This window comes from Apostichopus japonicus, chromosome 12 (assembly GCF_037975245.1).
Source record: "Apostichopus japonicus isolate 1M-3 chromosome 12, ASM3797524v1, whole genome shotgun sequence".
In the NCBI taxonomy this organism is placed as follows: domain Eukaryota; kingdom Metazoa; phylum Echinodermata; class Holothuroidea; order Aspidochirotida; family Stichopodidae; genus Apostichopus; species Apostichopus japonicus.
In genome coordinates, this window is record NC_092572.1 from 3,487,622 (window position 1) to 3,511,148 (window position 23,527).

The following is a 23,527-nucleotide window of genomic DNA, read 5'->3' on the forward strand; positions in this document are numbered from 1 at the left end:
GTTCGCAAGTCAGAAAACCCCTTTTTCATTTCCAAATGAGAAAAAAAATCTCATTTGGAGCACCAAATTGCATCTTAGGCCAGGTGAAAATACAAAATTAAGTTTACAAAATGGAGTGGGTGTTGAAGTGTGCTATATTGCACCAAATTGCATCTGAGGCCACCTGGAAATGCAAAAAATTCCAAAGGGGAGGGGGACACCCCCTCCCCTTAGACCCCTCCCCCAGGCCGGCCATCAGTCTTCAGCCCCCCCACTCAAAAGTACCTTCCTACGCCACTGGTACGCATAGTCCAGGCTATTCATTGTTAGGCAGTCTAGAAACGGGGCTTTGCTGAACGTTGTTTGTTTCATAATATCGGAAGTTTTGTAAGTTGCACTTTTTAAAGATTGAAAGACAGATTAAATCTTTTTTCATTTTATAACATAATATAGCTACTTTAACTTGTCATTTTAAAATTTTCATCAGTTTCGTGACAATTTAAATTAAAAAAGTTGTCAGTATTTTGCATCCTCAACTGCGAATTTTTTCATCGCCAGACATCGCAAAAAATCACAACAATTTTCGGGGGCTTTCGCCCCCAGGATCCCCACGAGGGGTTCTTCCCCATGACCCCACCATAGCCCTAAGACGGGCCCCTGGACACCACGCCTTTATGCTCGCACGTTACGCGTGCTAGGCAGGCGAACACCGGCGGGAAATCGGCAGTGTGTTCGCGGGAAATTGAAGGTTTTCCAACACTGAGTGAACTGTGCAGTTACTGTATGCATCATGTTCAAGGTTTTCACGGAGGCCTTTGAGGAAATGAATGGTTAGTACAGTGTATATATGCTGCACTAATGCTGTGTGTAGGCCAAGGTTCACGAAGGTCATTGGTTATATTCGCGCGCTGTAGACGTGTTTTTAGATGTTACGGAGAGTCAGGTTTCCATGGATATTAATCGAAAATGAATCTGAGTTTAACTGACGCTAAAGAAATGGATCGTCTTGGGCAGATTAACAAATCATTGCAAGTATAAATAAGTACAGGTAGCTCTGCTGTTAAAAAGAAAAGTTCAATATCGGTTTGCTGTTATTGGCAATTAGGCAAAATTTTACCGATACCGATATGCTGCCGATATTGCAAATATCGGCCGATACCGATATTGAAAACTATTATCGTAGCAACACTAGTATAAATAATAATAATAAACAAACATTTTCTAGTTAATACATTGATCGCCAACATTTGGTCCGTTTTGTGGTAATTTCAAAACTGCTATTCAATATTGGGGAACTGCTATGCAACAAAAATATTGTATAGCAATTGTCGAAATTTGTTGCTATGCAATTTTTTGGCCATAAGTCGAACCCTGGGTGTGGGTGGGGTGTGGTTGGATGGCTTGTAAGAGTTACAATACCTCTGCAATGCTTTATGAATATATGTCATTTTTCTTATGGGAAAGACCCCCATATACCGCGCCATGACAGTCGGCTTCAACGATCTCATTGTCCGTCCCCCTACTTTTCTAAATCCTGTATCCGCCTTTTGGAAACCTATAAACTTATATATTAGATGAGTACGAAGGGGGGGGGGGCGCTATTTGGGAGGGTTTTAAAGTTTTGCTCTAAGTCCCACAATGCTATGTCATAATACATTAACAACAACAAATAATGTAATAAGTTTTGTAATTTGCTTATACATGTATGTGGTCGTAAGTTATGCGCACGTATAACTGTTAAGAATACAAATGATGTTACATACTAGTCACGAAAAATCCAATTTGGTTCATTCCCTGTAATATGTTATGGCCAAGAAGATTCACAGATCCATCCAAAAATTAGTGCTAGTTTCTAGCTGTCTGCTTAATGGTACAATACGTAATGACAACATAACAAAAATGCACACATTTTCTGCTCTTCGTGTACCGTTCTAATGTACCTTTTTTATGTGATGACGAGAAAACCACCGCTTGACATATATGTACAGATTGGAGTAATGAAACATTTTTAATAATGAAATATAATATAATATAATGAAATATTTTTTTTGTATTATATCTATTTTAAGATATTCTCTTAAACTCCTTCGCTGACTACAATTCTGTTGATCGTTATTCACGTATAGTAGCTAGAATTAAAGTTACAGAATCGTTCGGTTTGAATACCTGCAGGGATTTACTATAACAAAAACGTGGCGCTCTTTGCAATTTAGCTGTCGATAGTAGCTCTGAAAAATATTTGCAATAGCTTAAAATTCGTTCACGAATGACTTCTGTGGATTACATTAGATGCATTGATCTATTTCATATTGCTAATTATTCAACCACCTTTCTTTTCCTTACTGAAAAAAAAAAAAAAAAGGTTAATATTTTACTCCATCTATGCGTTAGTAAGATACCGACTTTGGTATTCATTATAATTATGCTATATATTTCAGGCTGTTCAATAACACGGCCACTAGTGGACAAGGAATTGGTGAAATGTTACTCATTTTTCCAATGTTTCCGCTCTTTGTATCCTTCCGTCCCGAATCCACCCCACCCACAATAAATAGAACCATCTTTAGGTATGCTAATAGTAAATGTTAGGGTGACATCAACTAGGGGTAGTAACATGTCTAGGAAATTTAAATTTACTGAAAGTTTTCATTGCGTAAAGCCTTTAATTTTAATCAATAAACATTACTCTTAAACATCACTTCATTCATTAATTGATTAAATTATTAATATTTATTAATCAATAAATTGATAAATCACTTAATTAATTCACTCATTCTTTAATTCATTTATACATTCATTCATTCTGTCACTACAGAGTAGATTGACTAGTATGACTAAAGTGCTAACAATCAAATGAAGTAGCCTAAACTGAATATAAAAAAAACTATTGAGATTAACAATTGGATTAACAAGTAGATTACTCCATAAGTGAAATAACAAACAGAAGAAACAAGCAAAAAAACACCACACTGTTTATAAAGACATAAGCAAGCTACCCTCAACCCCCCCCCCCTCCCCTCCTCCTTGCTCTCATACAAACATACAGGCAACGGGACAACAAAAAGTATAGTTTAGATTAGCTATGAATTATACCCTACATGCTGTTGTGGAAGATGTTGAGTTAGAGGATAGCTTTTCGAAGGAACATTGTATCACGGTTCCAAGCTTAAAAGTCAGGCATCTCTACCTCAGGCTGTAGGAATATTCACATAATATATATATATATATATATATATATATATATATATATATATATATATATATATATATTTATATATATATATATATATATATATATATTTCGTGGAAAATTTACTAGTGTCGTCCACTTTTCTGTTTAATGTGGACGAATTATTGGCGAAACCTTAAGAGTAGTCTGGTTAGTCCAGTCAATCATTATGAATAGGATTGTGTGTTTAGTACTTTCTGTCTGTAAGTCCATCTCGGTAGCAACTGGTCATAAATGTAAGACATATTAAAAAACTATAACACACATTAGTTTTAACTGAATAACAGGTACCCATCTTTACCAGCTTTAATTGAATAAAGCCATAAAGATCGGTTGTTTCAATTATCATGGTTTTATTTCATACTATGATCGAAACTTTACAAGAGACATAATTTGATAATGTAGCTAACATCGCAAACATCATACCTTGATATCATAATAATTAGAAACGGCGGTTTTCGTTTATCAGCAAAAAATTAAGAGTACTTTATGTTTAAAACGAACACGAGATATTTCCATAGTGTGACTAATACATGTAGGAATTGTAATGCGAGTACAACACCATATACACGAGTACAACATATACAATTCTACTTATTATAAGTACAAGCACAAGCGCGAGTACGATTACGTCTATACTTAGTACAACAGCATGAACACGAGTACAACATATCAAACTCTACTTGGTATAAGTACAAATACAAGCGCGAGTACGATTACGTCTATACTACTACAGCATGAACACGAGTACAACATATAAAACTCTACTTAGTATAAGTACAAGTACAAGCGCGAGTATGATTACGTCTATACTACAACAGCATGAACACGAGTACAACATATAAAACTCTACTTGGTATAAGTACAAATACAAGCGCGAGTATGATTACGTCTACTTAGTACAACAGCATGAACACGAGTACAATATATAAAACTCTACTTGGTATAAGTACAAGTACAAGCGCGAGTACGATTATGGCTATACTACAACAGCATGAACACGAGTACAATATATAAAACTCTACTTGGTATAAGTACAAGTACAAGCGCGAGTACGATTATGGCTATACTACAACAGCATGAACACGAGTACAACATATAAAACTCTACTTGGTATAAGTACAAATACAAGCGCGAGTATGATTACGTCTACTTAGTACAACAGCATGAACACGAGTACAACATATAAAACTATACTTGGTATAAGTACACGTACAATAGCGAGAAGGATTACGACTATTATGCCTATTCAATGCCTTTAGTACTAAACCCCATGACGATTAGTACAACCATGTTAAGCACTCATACTATAAGATGCACGTACCAGTAGGATACGGACTCAGTGCAAGAGTGATATAAATGATATCTAGTTTAGGACTCGACCTATACGTGTAACGCTTTGACCTTTACAATTCTCAGGAATGTCTTTCTTAAACCAATATACTAAAGGATTTAATAGCTTTAGCAACCTTTTACATTTTATGACGCGCCTAACCACAAGTAAAACATATTATGTATGCACCAATAACGTCTAATTCTTGGTAAATACGTAAGCTAACTTCCCTTACATACACTTCATAGAGTTTAATTGTTAATATTGGCAATATAGAATTAAGGAAGTATGGCAGTTTTGTAACGGGGAATGCATGTACTATTATATAGTAACATATTAAGCTATGTAGGCGTTCATTTCAGTCTTGTGAACGAGCTATATACACCTTCCGTGATTGGCTGGATTTTGTGATCGCCGAGCGGTTTTTGATTTATTCTTTGCATTATTAAATTTGGAGTCATCTTTTATCTCAAGAAATTATTATATTCCTGCACAAAAGGACGGACAGACGGATAAACGGAGGGAACGTATACAAACAGGTTAATATCATTTACGTCCGCTTTACCTATTTATTTCTTGTATTTCTATCCACACATATATGGTTTTCTTTTACATGACCTGTTGCCTTGGATTTCCGACTGGTAGTAAATTTATCAGACCAAACAGGTATTACATATTTTTGTTTATTATTATTAAGTTTGGATTCAGGTAAATGGATCCACTGAATTCATTTCACAATACTATCAATATTAATATTTATTGATGTTTGGTCTGATTCATTTCCCCGAAACCACTCCACTGAACACGTCAACTAATTGCTTCGTTGTAAAAATACATATAACAAAGAATGCATATAAATAAGTGCTTATTATAAAGGGGTTGATAAACAAGATGGTAATCGCAGGCTATTTGTGAATCAAGACGACGTAAGTGTTCGCTTTCAATACGACATTACAGGACAGAAAAAATAAATCAAATATGAAAAAAATACTGCAAATGACCAATCGTTGATTGTATAACTCTTGGCCTCTTTGAAATACAAAGTAAGTAATTCCTTTATCGAGTGCCATATAGAGAATCAGTATATAACTAGAAGTACGTTATGCTATTGTCTATTTGTTCTTTAAGGTAATATAAAATAATATTCAATCCAGATTAGTATTTCTATATAGATATAGGTGTACGGAAACAGGGGGAGGGGGAAGAGGGGGGGAGGGGATAGAGGAGCCTCTACCCGGGCCAGATGGAAACGTAGAAACTGAATCATTTCTGTTTGTAATAGGCAAGGGAAATAAAGATCCCTTTTTTTCGTTTCATATATATATATATATATATATATATATATATATATATATATTAGTCAATGACAGGCTCAGTGTATTTTCTACGGTAAAAAAAAGGAGGAATATAGTCTTGTATTTTCAGATTACTGAGATTGTTTCCACCAGGATAGAAAGAAATATGTCGCTGTACCTTTATTACGACATATTACTCTGTGTTTAATGCTTTGTGTCAGTCAATAGCTTGACTCTAAAGTTACTAAGTTCTGTCTAATGTTGTAAAAGATTTCAAAATATAATTCACTAGCTTTATGAACAAGTCCTCGTTATCTTCCCCATCATCATATGCTAAAGGTGTCAACCGGTGTCTTGCCTAGAATAGCTGGCACCCAGGTGGACCCTTCCTTTGTTACACCGTGCAGGAGATGCCGTCCTATGGGAGGGGTCTAAAGGGAGGGGGTGAGAAAGTTTGATTTATGTAAGTGGCTTAGATGCAAAATGGTGCGATATTGGGCAAAGCTTTGTACTGATTAAATGTTTGGAAATTTTCATTCTTTAATGAATGTTTCTTAAATGTTTTCCTCTTGTTTGTTTAAACGGCTAAACATATATACTTCTATACGGCAACAAAATAACGGATACTTTCCTGTATTTTGGGCAAAACATTAGTAATAATGAGAATCGGGGCCCCCTTTCCATGTGGCTACCCCAACCCATCCGTAACGGTACCCGGCCAAGCCGCCCCTCTTATATATTATGGCTGTGACATGGCAACCCCCCCCCCCTTGCATGTTACCCGAGGCAGACCGTTCCCGTTTAATAAGCCGCACCGGTGTCAGTAACAAGGTTTATTTTCCTCATATGTTACTTGTCGGAGTAACCTTCTGAAATATGCACCAAGTTAAAAAATGTTTGCAACTGAGATGTTCTTGAAATACTTTTACAACAAATACCAGATACACCGGAACATTTGTAGCCCAGCTGTCTGTGTCGATGATGGTACCTGATAACATCTATGCAAGTTTAACTGCCTTTGGATTTGTAGTCTCTTAGTAACAGTGAAACAAACTGGTCTAGTCAGTTTACCGTGGAATTATCTTTTACCATTGTTTAACATTTTAAAGCAATACGTTATCTCACTTGAATCTATTTTCAAATTGTATAAGTTTCCTGACAGAACCCAAGACATAATGATATCCCATCAGACAAGAGCTTTGGCTCAGAACTTGTTGATGTAAACTGAACAGACGCTAGTTTGGGTGTATATATGATGCGAAAAACTCTAATGCATAAAATCTCAAGAATAAAATATGCTTTATGATGCGAAGCTGCCAAAATCCAATGTCAAATCTTTCCTTTCTTTTTATTGCAGGATAAAGTAACAACAACCTATTTTAGACGAAGCATGATTTAGAAGTAGCTTGATGTACAATTTCCAAGTGCCAAGAGAAGGACTACCGGAATATATTAACCTATTTCGAAATTTGGTTCATTTTTGATCGTCTCGTAATAATTTGCTTTGTTGACAATTTTTTTTATGAAATCTTGTCAATTTTGAATCTCTGGTTGCCACTTCAGCTGAAATTGATCTTTCGAGATTCGTGGAATTTTGGAAATAAATCAGCAATTTTACAACAACAGCAGCAGCAGTAGCGAGGAAGAAGTAATACTAAATATCTAAAACCAGACTTCGCAAAAAAAAAGAAATCTGAAATATTATATCAGAATTCAAAATCGGCAGACGTTTCATCGACTTAACACTTTTTAATATATCGACTTATACAAGATGGCGATGAACGAAACAAGTTGCGTAGGTGATGAATGTTGGGAATTTACTGATTATGGACAAAGGATCCTGATAGGTTGTCTGCTTATATTAATATCGCTGTCAGGAGTCTTCGGCAATGCACTCGTCATTTTCTCTGTCTATGTTTCGCGTAAACTGCGAAAGGCTATCAATGTGTTCGTGGTTAACCTGGCTATTGCTGACTTGGTAACATGTTTGGGTATCGTGTCTAACATCATCGCTCTTCTCTCCAGGAACGGTTGGCCGTTTGCTAATTGGATATGCGCAGTCTCCGCAACCACATTGATGACGTGTTTAGGTGTCAGTTTATACACTCTGGGAGTAATCTCAATTAATCGGTTCGTACTGATCACGAAAACTATCGAAGATTACCAGAAGATCTTTGGCTCTAAGAGAAACATTATAATATGGCTGTCCTTTATCTGGATCATCCCTGTATGTGTGGTCAATGTACCGCTGATTATAGGCTGGGGTGAGGTAGGGTATAACCAGAAGTACCATACCTGTTCCGATCTATTGGATACCGAGTATGAACATCTCTACGATATAATTATCGGTCTCGGTCTTTTCCCTATTCCACTCATCACGGTAATAGTGTGTTACATACGCATCTACGCGCATATTATTAAGCATGCGCAGAAACTAGCTACCCGGGAAGACCCTGAGGTGGTCTCTTCGCCAGCAAATACACAAAGTGTAACAAATGACGAAAACGGGTAAGTTCCAAAACATTTTCGTTTCCCATAATCCCTGAATTCGCATTTTTCCCTGCAATACGACGTATATGCAAATTTCCATATAAGACATTTCATTTCATGAATATTCATAAACTTCATTCATGATAATTCCTTCATAATTTTCTTCTTACAGCAATGAAGTAGAACAATTGTATATTTATCTATAAAAAAGTTAATTAACATAATATTTTCACGAAATGCAGTAAAATTTAAAATCGACAGTACCTTTTTTAGAGAGGTACCTTGGAATTATGTTATCATAATGCTAAGTTTGATTTCATTTATATTCAAAACTTGTTGAAACCTGCGATCATCTGTGAGGCGTTAACCGTAACTGTTTGCCTGCTGCACGAAGTTTAAACTTCTTTTAAATTTTTAACAAGCTCTCGTTATCCTCTCAGAAAACATGAAACTAAACCAAAATGTGTAGGCCATAAAATGTTTATGGGCCCGTAAATATCTCCTTATTTACTCATACAAATTATGGAATAAAAAATAAATAAAAATATAAGGTATCAGCTGAAATAGTTTCTTGAAAGTTTCATGTTAAAGTTTTTCAGAAGATTTTGCTGACTTGTAAGACATTTTGATGATTACAAATCACACATATAATGTAGCATACCGACCAAATTTTTTATTTCGTTGTATACTATATATGGACACATGATCAATTATGACACGCAGTGCTATTGTACGATACACAATAGGCATCGAATAAGTTAACGCTGTAAAATATTTTACGGAGAAAGTGTTGACGATATAATTAAATTACAGTTTTCCTAGCTTCGAGAAGCCGTCTAAAATGTGTGTCGATAAATCAAATACGGACAGACACTTATCCTCCTTGACAGTGGAAAGGGAGATAATAATGAAAAGTATAAGAAAATGAAGAAAAAAAAAGTTGGCGTTATTATGATAGTTATTATGACAAGGAAATAAAAAAAAAATAATGGGAAAGTCTTGCTTGAGATACTTTCGAAACATAGAAATTGCCCATAAAAAAGTATGGACAACGAAGAAAAGTAGGATGTTAAAAATGAAAGTGAAAAAAACACTTTGTTTCGGGATAGAATAAAACATGGATGTCGATGGATAAACCTTGACGATGTTTCCGCTTTCCCCAACAATGCACTTCAAGATCTCTTTGGTTAGCGTAGGCTGACATAATGATACAGGTATAGTTATTATTTAGGGTGTATTGTGATTATGATATGTAGATAAACTTTGCGTGCTGTATTGTCTCTTAAAACATTATTGCTGCTTTGAAGTAGCAATGGATATCGTTACCAGTGGCTTGCCAAAATAAGCGGAGGGAGGGCGGAGGGCAAGGGAAACTTCTTCCAATCGGGGGGAATTTGTTACATTTACCTTGAAGAATTAGACTATTCACCCAGATCCTGCAGGACGTCGTGAGAATCCAGGGATTGTTAGGATGTACACCCTTCTTTCAACTTCCAGAAAATATAAAAAGTATCACAACCTTGCGTTCAGACCTAATTATCGATCTAACTAATTGACTAAGTTGGCCCCAGAATGCACCATGGGGGGGGGGTGTTAACCCATAGGCTTTATGGATGGAACACACCCTCCTTTATATAAATCCTTGGTTCCGCCTCCCGTCCAGTCATGAAGGTCCATGTGCCTACCTAATGCAGTTAGGGGCAACATATGATTTGTCTCACCCTTACCGTTTAAATCATGTACACTCTGAAAAGAGCCATATATGCCAAAGGTCAAGTTGGGTTACGGGGGACAATTACAACACCGGGCCCCCTTTTTTCACTTTCCATTTTTGTCAATAGCTTGTTATCAATCTTCATGACTAAAATTTTGTAATAGTTCTTTCTTGGACGATATTCATATTTATGTTTCGATAGGGGATCCATGGGTGACGAGTTTGACTCGAAAAATCAAAGCAAACTTGATAGCGTAACCTCACAGGAACTACTAGTACTGAACAAGCCTCTCTGTAGCCATCCTCAGCAGGCGGGCGGGGAAGGGGTGGGATGGGATTCAAGGTGGCTATAGCCCTGGGGTACCTCAGAGTCCGACCTAATCGATAATACATTTCTGTAGTACAGGGTGAGGTATCATATTTTGATAAATGTAAATATTGAATTGTGATAGAACAAGGACATAGGGATACATGTATGTATGGGTTACATATGGGTTTTAGCACACTGAAAACTACTTCAAATGTCTGTTGAAAGTCAGTATAAATTTACGCCCAGGTTTCAGCACATTGCAACTGTTTCCATTTTCTGTAATTGTACTTCTCATAATGTTGGTGACTGTATATGGAGGTTCAAATCGAAGAGTAAAAATTATTCTCAATGTGAGTAAACTCTCCGAGGGTGGTCTCAGCAAAATAAGTCGAAAAGATTTGATATAATTGACTTGTTTGGGAATATCTAGTAACGCTTGGGGGGGGGGGGTGCTATCGAGGTTGATAATGTTAGCTCGCAAGCAGCGACAATTGAATGCGCGCACCAATCGATTGCGCGTCAAAACCATCAGATCATAAATGATGCAATTTCTCTACACCCTTTTCGTTGCTTTAAACATTGAGTGTGGATGAAAATAAGCTACTTTATATCTTATAAGTGACAATTTCCTGCGGCAAAGCTAATATTTTTGCAAATTGTCTGAAATTTGAGACCGGGCAATAGCAGTGGCGGCGGAACCGGGGGGGCTTGGGGGGGGCTCAGCCCCCCAATGAAAAAGTTGAGGGGGCAAATGCATGATAAGCCCCCCCAATATTTACCAAGGCTCCGAAACGTGCATCTGCCCATTTTTCAATGCATACTTGTCGATCTGTCCGATGCACACGTATACTATATAGGTGTAATAATTTTAGTAATTGCTAGGGGACCCTCGGCCCGTCCCCTGGCTATAGACCACACTGTCACCCCAAACGCGTCTTCACGCCCCGTGAAAAGTGGAAGCAGTGAGTGTGAGTACCAGTAAGCGTAACACAACTTCGTCTTAGGCCAATGACTTGCCTCATTTCAGCCAGTTCTCCAACATCCCCTTACTTAGTGGCGGAGCGTCCATATATACAGTCAGGGGGCGGATGCCCCCCCCCCCCCGACAGACTCAAATGGACTGCTGGCGCCCTTTTCAGCTTTTCACTATACTCTTTACTTATTCGCTATTATTGACTATTTTATTGCGCTCTCATATACCTATTGACATTTGTCATATTCTGTTGGTGTAATTTTCCGACAAAATGGCGACGACACCTATTTATTCTCCGTTTATCTGCAAATTAGCAAGGCCCGGAAAGGGTCATTTCCTGCAATCTAGGGAGTATCTTTACTCAAAATTTTTCTCTACGCTCCGCGCCAACCTGTGGTGGCGCTCCGCTTAGATAGTGTCGAAAGCGCCCCTACAGACCATTCTTGCCCCCCCCCGACCAATACCCCTAGCTCTGCCACTGCCCTTACTACACTCAAAAACGTCTTTGCGAGTACACTACGAGTATAATAGCTACTCTCTTAAAACACCATCGAATATACAAATTACAATGTTTTTACAGACTTTTACGTGCAATCTGAGAAATTGCAGACTTGAGACCCATATTTTAGGGCTAGGTATTCGCAGCATAAAACACACGGGAAGTGCCGTTTCCGGCCATCTGGGGGTTTGAAATAACCCAAAATTTTCTTGTACGCTCCGCGCCAACTGATGGTGGCGCTCCGCTTAGATAGTCTCCACACATTAGCCCCCCAATATTTTTTCCGTTCCGCCGCGCCTGGGCAATAGTCATAGGATCTCTCTGAAGTGATATTTTCACCGCTCTTCTGGACCGTAACTATTGGTTACCAACCAACGGACGGGCGCGCTGTAAGGACTATGTGTTATGACTGATAATGACAAATGTTCATTGGATGATCGTTTTACATATTTACCTATCCAGTACACTTGTCCGTGTTTGAATTATGTATGAACGACATGGCAAAAGTCTACATTTGTCGATTGTTATCTACAGTTTCACTTTCAATGACACTTCCGTCAGACTGATATCTTTAAAAGGTCTTTCTCAAATCACTTCTCTTGAAGAAGTAAACAGGAACAATGAAACTGCACCGTATGCATATATGCGTACCGTATGTACACACACAATCGCGCATACACAGCGAGTATTAACATCGATATGGAAGTTTAATGAAGGTTTTTCACTTTCTTTCTAATCTTGTCAATCAGACTGCATTAAGTTACAGAATGGTTATTCCTTGCTACACTCCTTTCTGCCTAATAATTCCCTCAATTCCACACGACATTAATTTATTTGTCTGTAGGGCAGAGAGAGTGGTGAGCAAAACAATATTAACTGACGGAAGGCGGCATAAGAGGCCAACTTATTGTTACCCAGAAGAGTCTGGGTGAGTTTGTGAGTGTGGGTATATAATAAATGTTGGCTGCGAGGAATTATCGTTAGACGGACGCTAAGTTTAAAGGCATCACCTAACGCATTGTCGATCACATATATCCAGAGTGAGTGGTAAGGGATGGTGGGGGTTAGTTGGGAACGGAGACGGGGGCAGGGAAATGTAGTGTCCAGTAAAAGCTATACTTTCCGTAGCAATTCAATTGAAATTTATGTTTTGTATCGAAAACAAAAACCTGACACATCGTACAGTAAAAATAACATCATATAGATGACACTATAAAACAGAGGTAGGTTATAATAAGGCTATTGACAACAAAGAATGAAAAATGAAAAAAAAACTCAATACAACAAAATAACATAATATGAAGGACACTTTAGAACAGAAATATGTTTAATAAGGCCATTGACAATAAAGACAAAAACAAAATAAAATAAATCAACTCAATTCAATTCAATTCAATTCACCAAAATGAGAGACAAGAAAAAAAGAGCACAAGTAAAAATGAGAAGACGAATAAATATGAGGAAAGATGAAAACAGAATGCGAGAGACAGAGATGAAGGAAGAATTTAGGCTCGGAAGAGAGAAGAAAGTACAACTGAACAAGAATAATAACAATTCTCAGTATATTGTAGTGACTATGACACACACTAACGTACATGCTTCTACACACAGTGAATAAGTGACTCTCAAAGTGATTCTCTCAAAATAACGATCCATCTTTCTAGCGACAAAAGATGAGTTTCTTTCAATCTATTGCATATGCAGCCGATCGAAACTAATCGTCAAATCTATATTTCCATTTATATACCTATATAAGTTTATTCTTTATTTATGATTAAATCAGGAAGTGTGTTTTTTTTTTTATTTTGCGAAGAAGTTTCGGTTTTAATCGATCATTCTAGTTTTATATTTCACATCCAATAGTTTTATGTTAAAACAATTCTCGTTTCATTATATCTCGGTTTAACAGTCTGGCTGTTATCGGTTTATATTTAGTCTTTGTAAATTACGAAAGAATGTACTTTAATATAAATCAGAAACTCAGTTGGAAAGAAATTCTATAGGCCTATACCATCGTTGTTCCATTTTCAGGTTTACTTAACGTGTCATGCATACAGAATGCACAATGAAACTGACAAACAAATAGCTTGTAAATTACTGTCACGAGCTTCCGCTTCTATTATATCTCTTGACTTCTCTTCTTACTGATATAACACCTCATATCGCCATTGCATAGAGTATTATGCGGGTATTAGGATATTTAAACTACCTCGCAGACTATATAGAAAAATGAAAAGCATAGAACGCCAAATGCGCATTAATGGCCTTTAATGCTAGATCGAAACGCGAGCGCGACATTATACAAAATTTGTGATATTTACTTTTAGCACAGGAAAATTAAATTTGTCATCATGAATAACGATGATCGTTAATTTCATTTTGGAGACAAAAACTGGGAGATATTTAGACTGAAAATGTTTGCTTCTCATTGGCAGCAGCTCATCTACAGTCACGTGTTTAACAATGACATTCACGTGTCATTTGAGCCATGTTCCCTGCCGGCCAAATAGTTTTCAAAACTACCCCATAGCTCATACAGTTTGCATAGGTATAGCACTTTCACTTCAGTTGGTGTGTTTATGGTTAGAATCTCAGCATCCTATTCCGTTGATCAGGAAATGATTTGTAACTTTTATTCTACTTTAGGCTAACTATCATTCTTTCCTCGCCGTAGCTTTTACTTGACATCAAAATACAATGAATAACAACCGAAAAGTAGCTGGTACAATGTCAACTAGAAACTTAATTTGCAGGTAGACAAGAGCCTCTTTGAACATGATACTTTGTCATCTAAGAGACGTTCAAGTCGAATCCATGTCTGTATGTCTCTGTACGTATATTGTAATTTAAATAACGTTACAGAACCTGCTAAGTCTGGTCTATTAGCTCCTAATGCACTATGATATATATCCACGTTGAGAACTTGCCATTAATTTCTTGAGTGTCATAAATAATTCTTCTCTTCGAAAAGTCCCACAGAAATTGCTGACGTATCATTATTAGCGGCATGTGCATAGTCGAGAGGGACAAGGGATGGGCAATGGAGAAGCAAGGGAGGGGCAAGGGAGGGGTAAGGGAGGGGTAAGGGAGGGGCGGGAAGGGAGCTATATAGCTTCCATCCTGAGGTGAAATAAGGGGCGAGAATAGTTCAAGTCCGGGCTCCCGCTCGTCAGAAATATTTGATACTCCCATGAATATTCCACGAATAGAATGTATACTTCAAAAAGATGACCTTACAGATGATTTAATTGTTCGTGTAGGTCTAGAATAATTTCTGTACGCCCCTGCATACATGTACGGTGGCAATGTGTGGAATAATCACTTTGTCGCCAGTGACAAGTAGGACACGCAATTGTATTTTAAGATTAGGGTTAGCTTAGCTGTAGGAATTAACCAAATTAGCCTTACCAGACTAACATGACGTGTATAGGCTAATAAATCCGCATCCGGGTAGGTGTTTATTCAATCAAATAAAACGAATTAATGAAACAACGATTGAAATGAATATATATATATATATATATATATATATATATATATATATATATATATATATATATATATATATATAATTTTGTCTTCTCAATGTTCTTAAGCTTTACGAATACTTGTACTGAGAACCTGAGAAAGGCTATATATATTTCACGATAGGGTGGTCAGCTTAACTCTTTTGGAGAGCAAATAGGCAATGCATAGTTCCGTCACGGTATTTCTTATTGATTCAATTACATTGGTATCCCTTTAGCCGGAAGTGGTGCATTCTGGGAAGATATGAATGTTAAAATTAATTTTCGAATATGTTTGTGCAATCTATCTATGATATCGTTTCTCGTGCATGCAGTATGGATATCGTACTTTCAACAGATAAAAGTATTCCATTTTGTCGGTTGCTTTTTTATAAACAAAACCTCAAATGCATCCACACTTTGTTATGCTTTGTGATAGCCTGAGAATTAGATTCCTGTACATAATTTACCGGTAATATCAAATTGTGTAACAATATGTGATCTTTGAAATTGAAGTCAGTACAGTGTTGTAAACGCAACTTGCAATATTACGGAACCAAGAAATAAATGTATAAAATATCCGCAAAACTTCCCACAAAACAACACATAATTTCATACTGAAATTTGAGAGCCCTTCTTGTTTATTCTTTCATCCATTTACCTATTTAGCTTTCAGACACGGAATAAATAAAGGCCAGAAGGTCCAAACGGAAAATAAATTTGTTCCTTAAAGGACTGGTGTTGATAAAACTACGTGACTTTTGTAGTCCTAAAATTAACTTTCAATCGCTTATATTAAAAGAAGAAAAGGACAAAAGAATAATCATTTTGGGGTTTTTTTCGTGGTGAATAAACTTGCATCGCATCTAAAATACCTTGAAGCATTTTGTCCTAATCCAGGGTCGATTTTCATTTATCTGAATACCAAACTGGATTACGATAAGAAAAGACTAGAGTCGTTGACATGGATATTTTATCTCCTTGATTGACGCTTGTTCGGCGTTGTTGATCACTTCAGAAACGATTATTTTGCCAGGGATGATAAATTTACACTTTCTTATATCCTTGATAGAAGTGTCTCAATCAAGTATAACTCCTCTAGCTATGTTTCTGTGACTTTATACAAAAAAAAAATATATAGTGTGAATGGTCCTGGAGAACAACGACGATTTGAATTATCTTTTTTTCAAACAAGAGAGAGAAAGAGAGAGAGAGAGAGGTGGGGGGGGGGGGTGGGGATTAAATTAAAATTAAATTAAGCCTGGAGAAGATTTATGAGAAATTTTGAATTGTGTTCTTGGTAAGAAGACATATAACTCCTTCCGTTGCAGTAGAATATGTTCTAGCTCATATTTCCACACTACTTTTTACCTTGTGCAGAATGAATTGTAGCATGGGAGAGGTAGTGTGTGAGATTAGTGGAATGGAAAAGCGTGTTAAGAGGACGGGGGTAGGGGTGGCGGTGTAAGGGTGGGTATATTGATGAACAAAAGTTGAAAGAAGAGGACTCCTCAGTGAGATTGTAAATGTCTAGATGTAAATCGCTTCTTATCTGTCAAACTTCCAAATATTTTTCTTTTTTGTAACAATTATAAAGGGTGAATTATCGCTGTGCTTAATTATGATCTCAATTTTTTTTGGGAGAATAGAGTTAGAAGGTACTATTTGCTTTTAGTGGGATGGGGAGGGGTATGGTGAGGGGGGGCTCTCCCGTCCATTCACATTCAGCTCTATTAACCCCCACCATCTGCACTGCCATAAATTATACGTCTTTCAAATAATAATCTTGAATCATTTTCTGTTATAAATCATGTTCATATTCAGTAACTAAGTGTTAAGATGTGGTTTAAAATTTTGAAGAAAAAAACAGAAGAAAAAAATATGCAGATACATCGTCAAGTCTCGTGTAGAATATTTTCTATTTGCTGGCAGGAATACATCAGTATACAGCATGGAGATACTTTACGAGTCGATTTAGGGATGAATCCTGAGGATAAATGTCACATTTTTAAAATAAATAAATGATGATAAATGTCATGTTTATTTGGTAAATAAATGATGAATACCAACAGGTTACGTACTACCTTGAAGCTGTCCAATTTATATGCTAACCATTGATGCTGAAGGGGGGAAGTTTTAACTATAAAAACTGCATGTTATCCTCCATGCTTTAGACGTCAGTATAATATGAACGCTGCGGCACACGTTAATTGCTGCTATGGATTTCAGTGAGAAACTCATTAATTTTAACGTTATATCTAATAGTTACCAGCGTTAGTCATTTTGAAATTCGCCATTTCCGCATTATTCGATTTTCTTTACACATCACTGTTCCTAGATAAGTATCCCGCCCACACCACCACCACAAAATAATAATAAAAATTAGGTAAACAAATAAAACATAAAAATGTCTCGAAGTCTCAATTTCATATGAAAATAACGGTTACCATCGAGTTAAGCAATTAGATAAAGACTAGTTTTAAACAGAATAAAACAACTTAAAGTGATGGTATTACATTGGAATTTAGGAGTGGAAAGGACCGTCGAAAAGACCGTAGCCACACTAGGGGATTATTAGGGGCAGTTGGGCAACAAATCAGTCAGCCTTATATATAGCTATACAGAGGTTAAGTTTGAAAGTATTCAATTATTTAGCCGTTGAACAACAACACGCATCAAACTCGTAAAAAGCTCTCACCTTATGTATTATACATTATATCTAAAGTTTCTAGACGGCTTATAATAGCTCACAACCTTCTCGCTGTAATAATATGTGCGTATTGTAATGTAACGTGATGTCAGGTAATATTATATGCCCACTGTAATGTAATGTAATATAATGTAATTATATGTGCGTAATGTAACGGTCATAGGTATGTAATAAAATTTGATGCGTTTGTACCTCGATTTTGCCATCGTTGCGACTATCCAAGCACCTTGACTGTACGGTTAGCTTTAATTAATAATTGATCAAAAATATGCAAGTTTTCTTTTGTTACTTCCTGAATTTTAAAATGTAAACATTAAACATGTTATCCTTCCAGGTACGCTGTCTGCTTTTAGCTTTGATTAATAGATAAATTAATCTTTATTCTATTTTTAAATTTTCCGCAAACGGATGGCAAGTTCTATATTTAGGGTTGTGGTACTTGTTGAAACTAGCAAGGTAATAAACAACCCTGGTAAAAACGATCATACACGAAAGGTTTCGTTTAATATTTTCATCAGACCGAGGGGTGGCAGGAAAGGTTTGAATCTGAATTTAGAAGGATGGGGGGGGGGGCGGCGGTGTGAAGAGGCTGAAGGCAAGAATGTAGGTTTACGCAGGGAAGTTTGACAATGAATTGAGTGGCTAACCACAAAGCGATTCAAAAGGGAAATAAAAAAAAGGATAAATCTTATAGTACACTTAATAAAAACGTGTAAGTCCTGTTACCTTTGAATTTTAGTTAACAAAGAAAGGCACTCTCATTTAGTGAGCAAGAATGTCCTTTAATAATGTTAACAAAACTGTTAAACAAAGATTAAGTATCCCTAAAAAAGAGAGAACTCCTTATGACAAGATAGGGGTTAGGGTTAACCCTTATGACAAGGTGTACTCTTTATTGTACTGTAGTGTTTGGGTAATGCATCTTTTCACAACGTGTTACTGAAACAAAGTGAAACAATGAATAATTAGATTCTCTTACTTTATTTGCTAAAGGACGTGCTTCGGTTGAATAAATTTGTATTTTGTTTTTGTCATTTCAGAGTACATTCGACATCATCAAATGGAAATAACGTTTCAAGCCCGATCCCCTCTGTCTCTGCTTCTGCTAAGAGGGCGACATTCGCATCTCAGCGATCAACGACAGCTAGCGGTCGTCGTGTAATGCGACGTCATCGGTCTATCAAGACTTACCTTTCAAAGAGGCAGATCGAAATCACGAAGAATCTTTTCTACGTTCTCTGTGCGTTCCTCATTTGCATAAGTCCCTACTTGTTCGTCTTATTATTGGATGACAAACAAGGGGCGCCATTTGTACCTTATGCTGCCACCATTCTTATGTTCAACAGCTGTATCAACTGGGTGATTTACGCCACAAAACATCCTTACTTTAAAAACATTTTCAAAGCCATACTTCTGTGCAGATGGAAAACCATACCAGAACCCATTGACTCGGTACGTGAGGGTAGACTACTGTGTATGAAATGCCGCTGAAGGGATGCACAGATGGTGAGAGAGGTGAAGAACGTCATATTATGGAACGATATGATCATCCTACGGCGTTTGTGTGTACATGTATATGGTGTCAGAAGTGGGAATATGCCATCAGTCATCTACGTCATATCATGACTGTGTATGACGACCTATTTATCCTTACCAAGGGTTGGACATTACAATATCATGTGGACTTGTCAGACGAAACTCTTAATACTGTAACTATAATCGTTATAGTGTAACGAAGTAGGCGAATGCAATGAAGAAGAGTGATGCTTATGATGGTTAAGATGGATGTGAGATATCTACAGAAAAGTCATTTATTTTAATAAGAATACAAAATCCTTCAAAATTACTGACGATCGTGAAGAAATAATGTATATTGTGTAAGGCATATTACGAATTAATGTTGGAAAATGTTCTTGTAAGATTAGGCTTATAATGCTAAGCCTTCGGTAGATTCATACGAACTGATGTAGTATACACAAGAATTAAATTTTGTTTCTCGAAGCCATTTGTTTCGATTTTACAGCTGTTATAGAGATAACAATACTTCTAATTAAGATACAGTCATATTACCACTTTGTAAATTAGTTCAAATTCTGATACAAGGCAGATAAAAATATTATATTTATATTCTGCTTATTGCTCAGACATTCCTAATAACTGACGCATTTGGTGACGTCGACATTCCGCTATATCAGGAAATGATTGTCAACTATGAACCTTAAATTTTTGAGAAGATTATAACCTTTCTAGGAAACAACCTTTGAATCTCAGATTAAACATTATCGATAACTACCGTTGGACCTTCTTTCCTCTAATAAAGGTTCGTTCAATAGGCACTGATTCACCTGCAACTAACTCTGATGTATTTAATTCTGGAACGACGGTAGGCTGAAATCAATTTGACTTGACTGATTGGTGCACCACTGTAGTTGAATGGTTGATACAAAAAAAACTCTGTTGAACTATTCAAACAGGTATTGACAAATAACATTTCATGGCATGACTTAAAACATAAACAGTGTAAAGATGCCAAACATGTGTATCTTGACCAATGTTACCAGAAACTTACTAAGCTATGTCTCTTAGAAAACATTTGCTCTCTTGACGGGAGGTCTGGGCGAGAGTCTAGGCCTGTGACGTTAAACTGGGAGGCCATGGGATGGTTGGTAGCCTTCCATCCGTTATGAGGCTCCCTTAGTGGAATAATTTGGCGATCCCTGAAATCCGGACAAGAAGAACACGATTTGGACGCTTAATATTTTTGATCAATCTGCTATACTGACCTTGTATTCATTATGTCTTAAAGTATGTCCAACAAACCATGTGGGAAAATCTATAAAAAAAAAATTGCTAAATCGTCGAGAGTCTTATAAGCATTTTTTTTTAAACATTTCATCTAAGTCGAAGAAATTTCCCACAATTGGTCAATTACAACAATCCATGTCCCAAACATATCCCCATTTTCTTACACTGTAAAGATGATTGATTGTAACACTATAGAATTATCTTATAGAAGACTGAATATAAAAGTAACTGAACCAATGTTATATTAGACTAAATCAACATATCATATTCCCTAATGCGGACAGTGTATCCACGCATATATCGAGGACGACTCTGCGTATACTGTACAGGTGTGACATTATAGTTTCGTATGTTCTGTGTTACTTGGAGAAGGACAGTAACTAAAGAGAGAGACAAGAATGGCTGGAGAAGCTGGTCCGATGTGAGAAGAGCTGCAGAAGATCGACAGGGGTGGAAAGAGAGCATCTTGACCTTATGTAACAGACGTTACGGAGAAGATTAAGAAATAAGAAAATGTTCTGTGTTATACGCAAACCTCTCTGTACTTTGTGATAGTAACTGTATCAATAATACTAAGCTTCTCCGTATAACCGCTTGTAAATCATTACAACTACTTTACATACAATCACGTCCATGTTTGAGTTCTATGTCACGTGTTAATTGTGTTATCTATCACATTACCTCTCTCATTAAAACTCTCCTCTCTATATGTATGAGCCAATTTTGGAAATAATCCAGAACATAACAAGCGAAACAAATGCGAGTATGCTCTGCTAGTTTAAATTTTGTCCACCGGGAATACAAAAAGTGTTATCTTTTCGCGTTTAACAATAGTCAAACTGTTTTAATTACTTCCGCTCTTGCTTTCCTGGGTTCATCTGACTACGGAAGTGTATCATAGGACAAAAGCTATGAGATTGGGGCTAACCTATATCATTTCACTGAAACAGCGTGAAAGCTGCTTTCTTGACACTTTCGATTTTGGTACTTAAACACTTCAAAGTTCATTGTGCGTTGCACATTTACCTTTTGCATAATATCCGATTACACCATCACATACGGAGGTCCTGAGTAGACATGAGAAGTGATTGGTAGAGTTATAGGCTACTGTGTCTGTATAAAACGACAAAACATCACAGAATAAGAAATTTGTCCAGTTGATGAGGTACGCTAACGTGACATCTTTTCGACAATTTATCACATGGCCAGCTGCTGCGTGGCACGTTACTTGACATCACGTCCAAAAAAAGAAGACATTTACCGAGTTCTTGAGTAACGAGAGGGTTACATCTTGACGAAAGTGATCACATTGTCGAGTTGGTACGCTGCTTGTAAATTTACAACTCAACTAATTTTATTTTTGACGTGTCATCAAATTTCGCGCAATGTATAGCAACTCATAGGGAATCTTGCAGGGCACCAGTAAACGTAAGGCATTACAAGACAGATATACTTCCATTGTTATTAACTATATTGTTACAGCAATTAAACATATTTATATTTTAAACTCCCAAGAAAAATTTATATATAATAATCAAAACAAACTTATATCATTTATTAAAGTGATTTTTCCAGAAATGTTAAAAGTCTTAAAAAAGACATATTTATTGAGTAGACCGTTTGCAACATTGAGGTAGAGAATTAATACCAAATACAGCGCTACCTCAATAAGGTAGCAGTCTGTAGTATCCTAAACCTATATCTATAGTTAAACGAGAACAATTGTAACGTTATTTCTGCAGCAATGACTGATCACAGAAGTTAGTATTAATATTACAATCATTTGGAATTTATAACCATCAGCTAACCAGGCTAATAGAAAACAGGGAAAAGGAAAATCAGTATTTTATTCTGGCACATTTCTCATTTTCTTTCCTCGTAACAATTTGTTCATGTAATTTTGGTTATTTTTTTCTTCAAAAATTGTAATTATTATGCGAGACATATCTGTATAAAAAGGTGTAAATAAATTTCATAAATGGAGCTGCAATACTTTTTGGAAAATATTGTGTTTTTCTTTGTGTTTCTCATTGCACTTGTTGCACTTTTTAAACTTTTTTACTAACTTCCAACGTATAACTCCGACATTCCGCAAGGTGTTTTGCTTGAAACAGCTATGCCTAGCGAGAAATATCTTGTTCCTGATGACGGACACAAAGTGCGGAGTTTGTGGGTGGGGTGTGGGTGGGGTGGGGTGTGGTTGGATGGCTTGTAAGAGTTACAATACCTCTGCAATGCTTTATGAATATATGTCATTTTTCTTATGGGAAAGACCCCCATATACCGCGCCATGACAGTCGGCTTCAACGATCTCATTGTCCGTCCCCCTACTTTTCTTAATCCTGTATCCGCCTTTTGGAAACCTATAAACTTATATATTAGATGAGTACGAAGGGGGGGGGGGGGGGCTATTTGGGAGGGCTTTAAAGTTTTGCTCTAAGTCCCACAATGCTATGTCATAATACATTAACAACAACAAATAATGTAATAAGTTTTGTAATTGCTTATATATGTATGTGGTCGTAAGTAATGCGTACGTATAACTGTTAAGAATACAAATGATGTTACATACTAGTCACAAAAAATCCAATTTGGTTCATTCCCTGTAATATGTTATGGCCAAGAAGATTCACAGATCCATCCAAAAATTAGTGCTAGTTTCTAGCTGTCTTCTTAATGGTATA

General features: G+C 36.6%; 1 protein-coding gene across 3 annotated transcripts in view; it reads left to right on the plus strand.

The window, feature by feature from the left end:
* Positions 1-22,835, plus strand: part of LOC139976791 (melatonin receptor type 1B-A-like) — a 73,834-nt gene extending 50,999 nt beyond the window's left edge. The window contains exons 1-3 of one of the 3 annotated variants that reach the window (XM_071985573.1): positions 4,816-5,080; positions 7,194-8,344; positions 19,079-22,835. In XM_071985573.1, coding sequence (XP_071841674.1) covers positions 7,608-8,344; positions 19,079-19,529 — 1,188 coding nt within the window. In that variant the 5' untranslated portion in view covers positions 4,816-5,080; positions 7,194-7,607 and the 3' untranslated portion in view covers positions 19,530-22,835. Of the gene's footprint in view, positions 1-4,815; positions 5,208-7,193; positions 8,345-19,078 lie in introns of those variants that run through there. The other 2 variants (XM_071985574.1, XM_071985572.1) reach the window with 2 other exon arrangements.
* Positions 22,836-23,527: the final 692 nt, after the last annotated feature.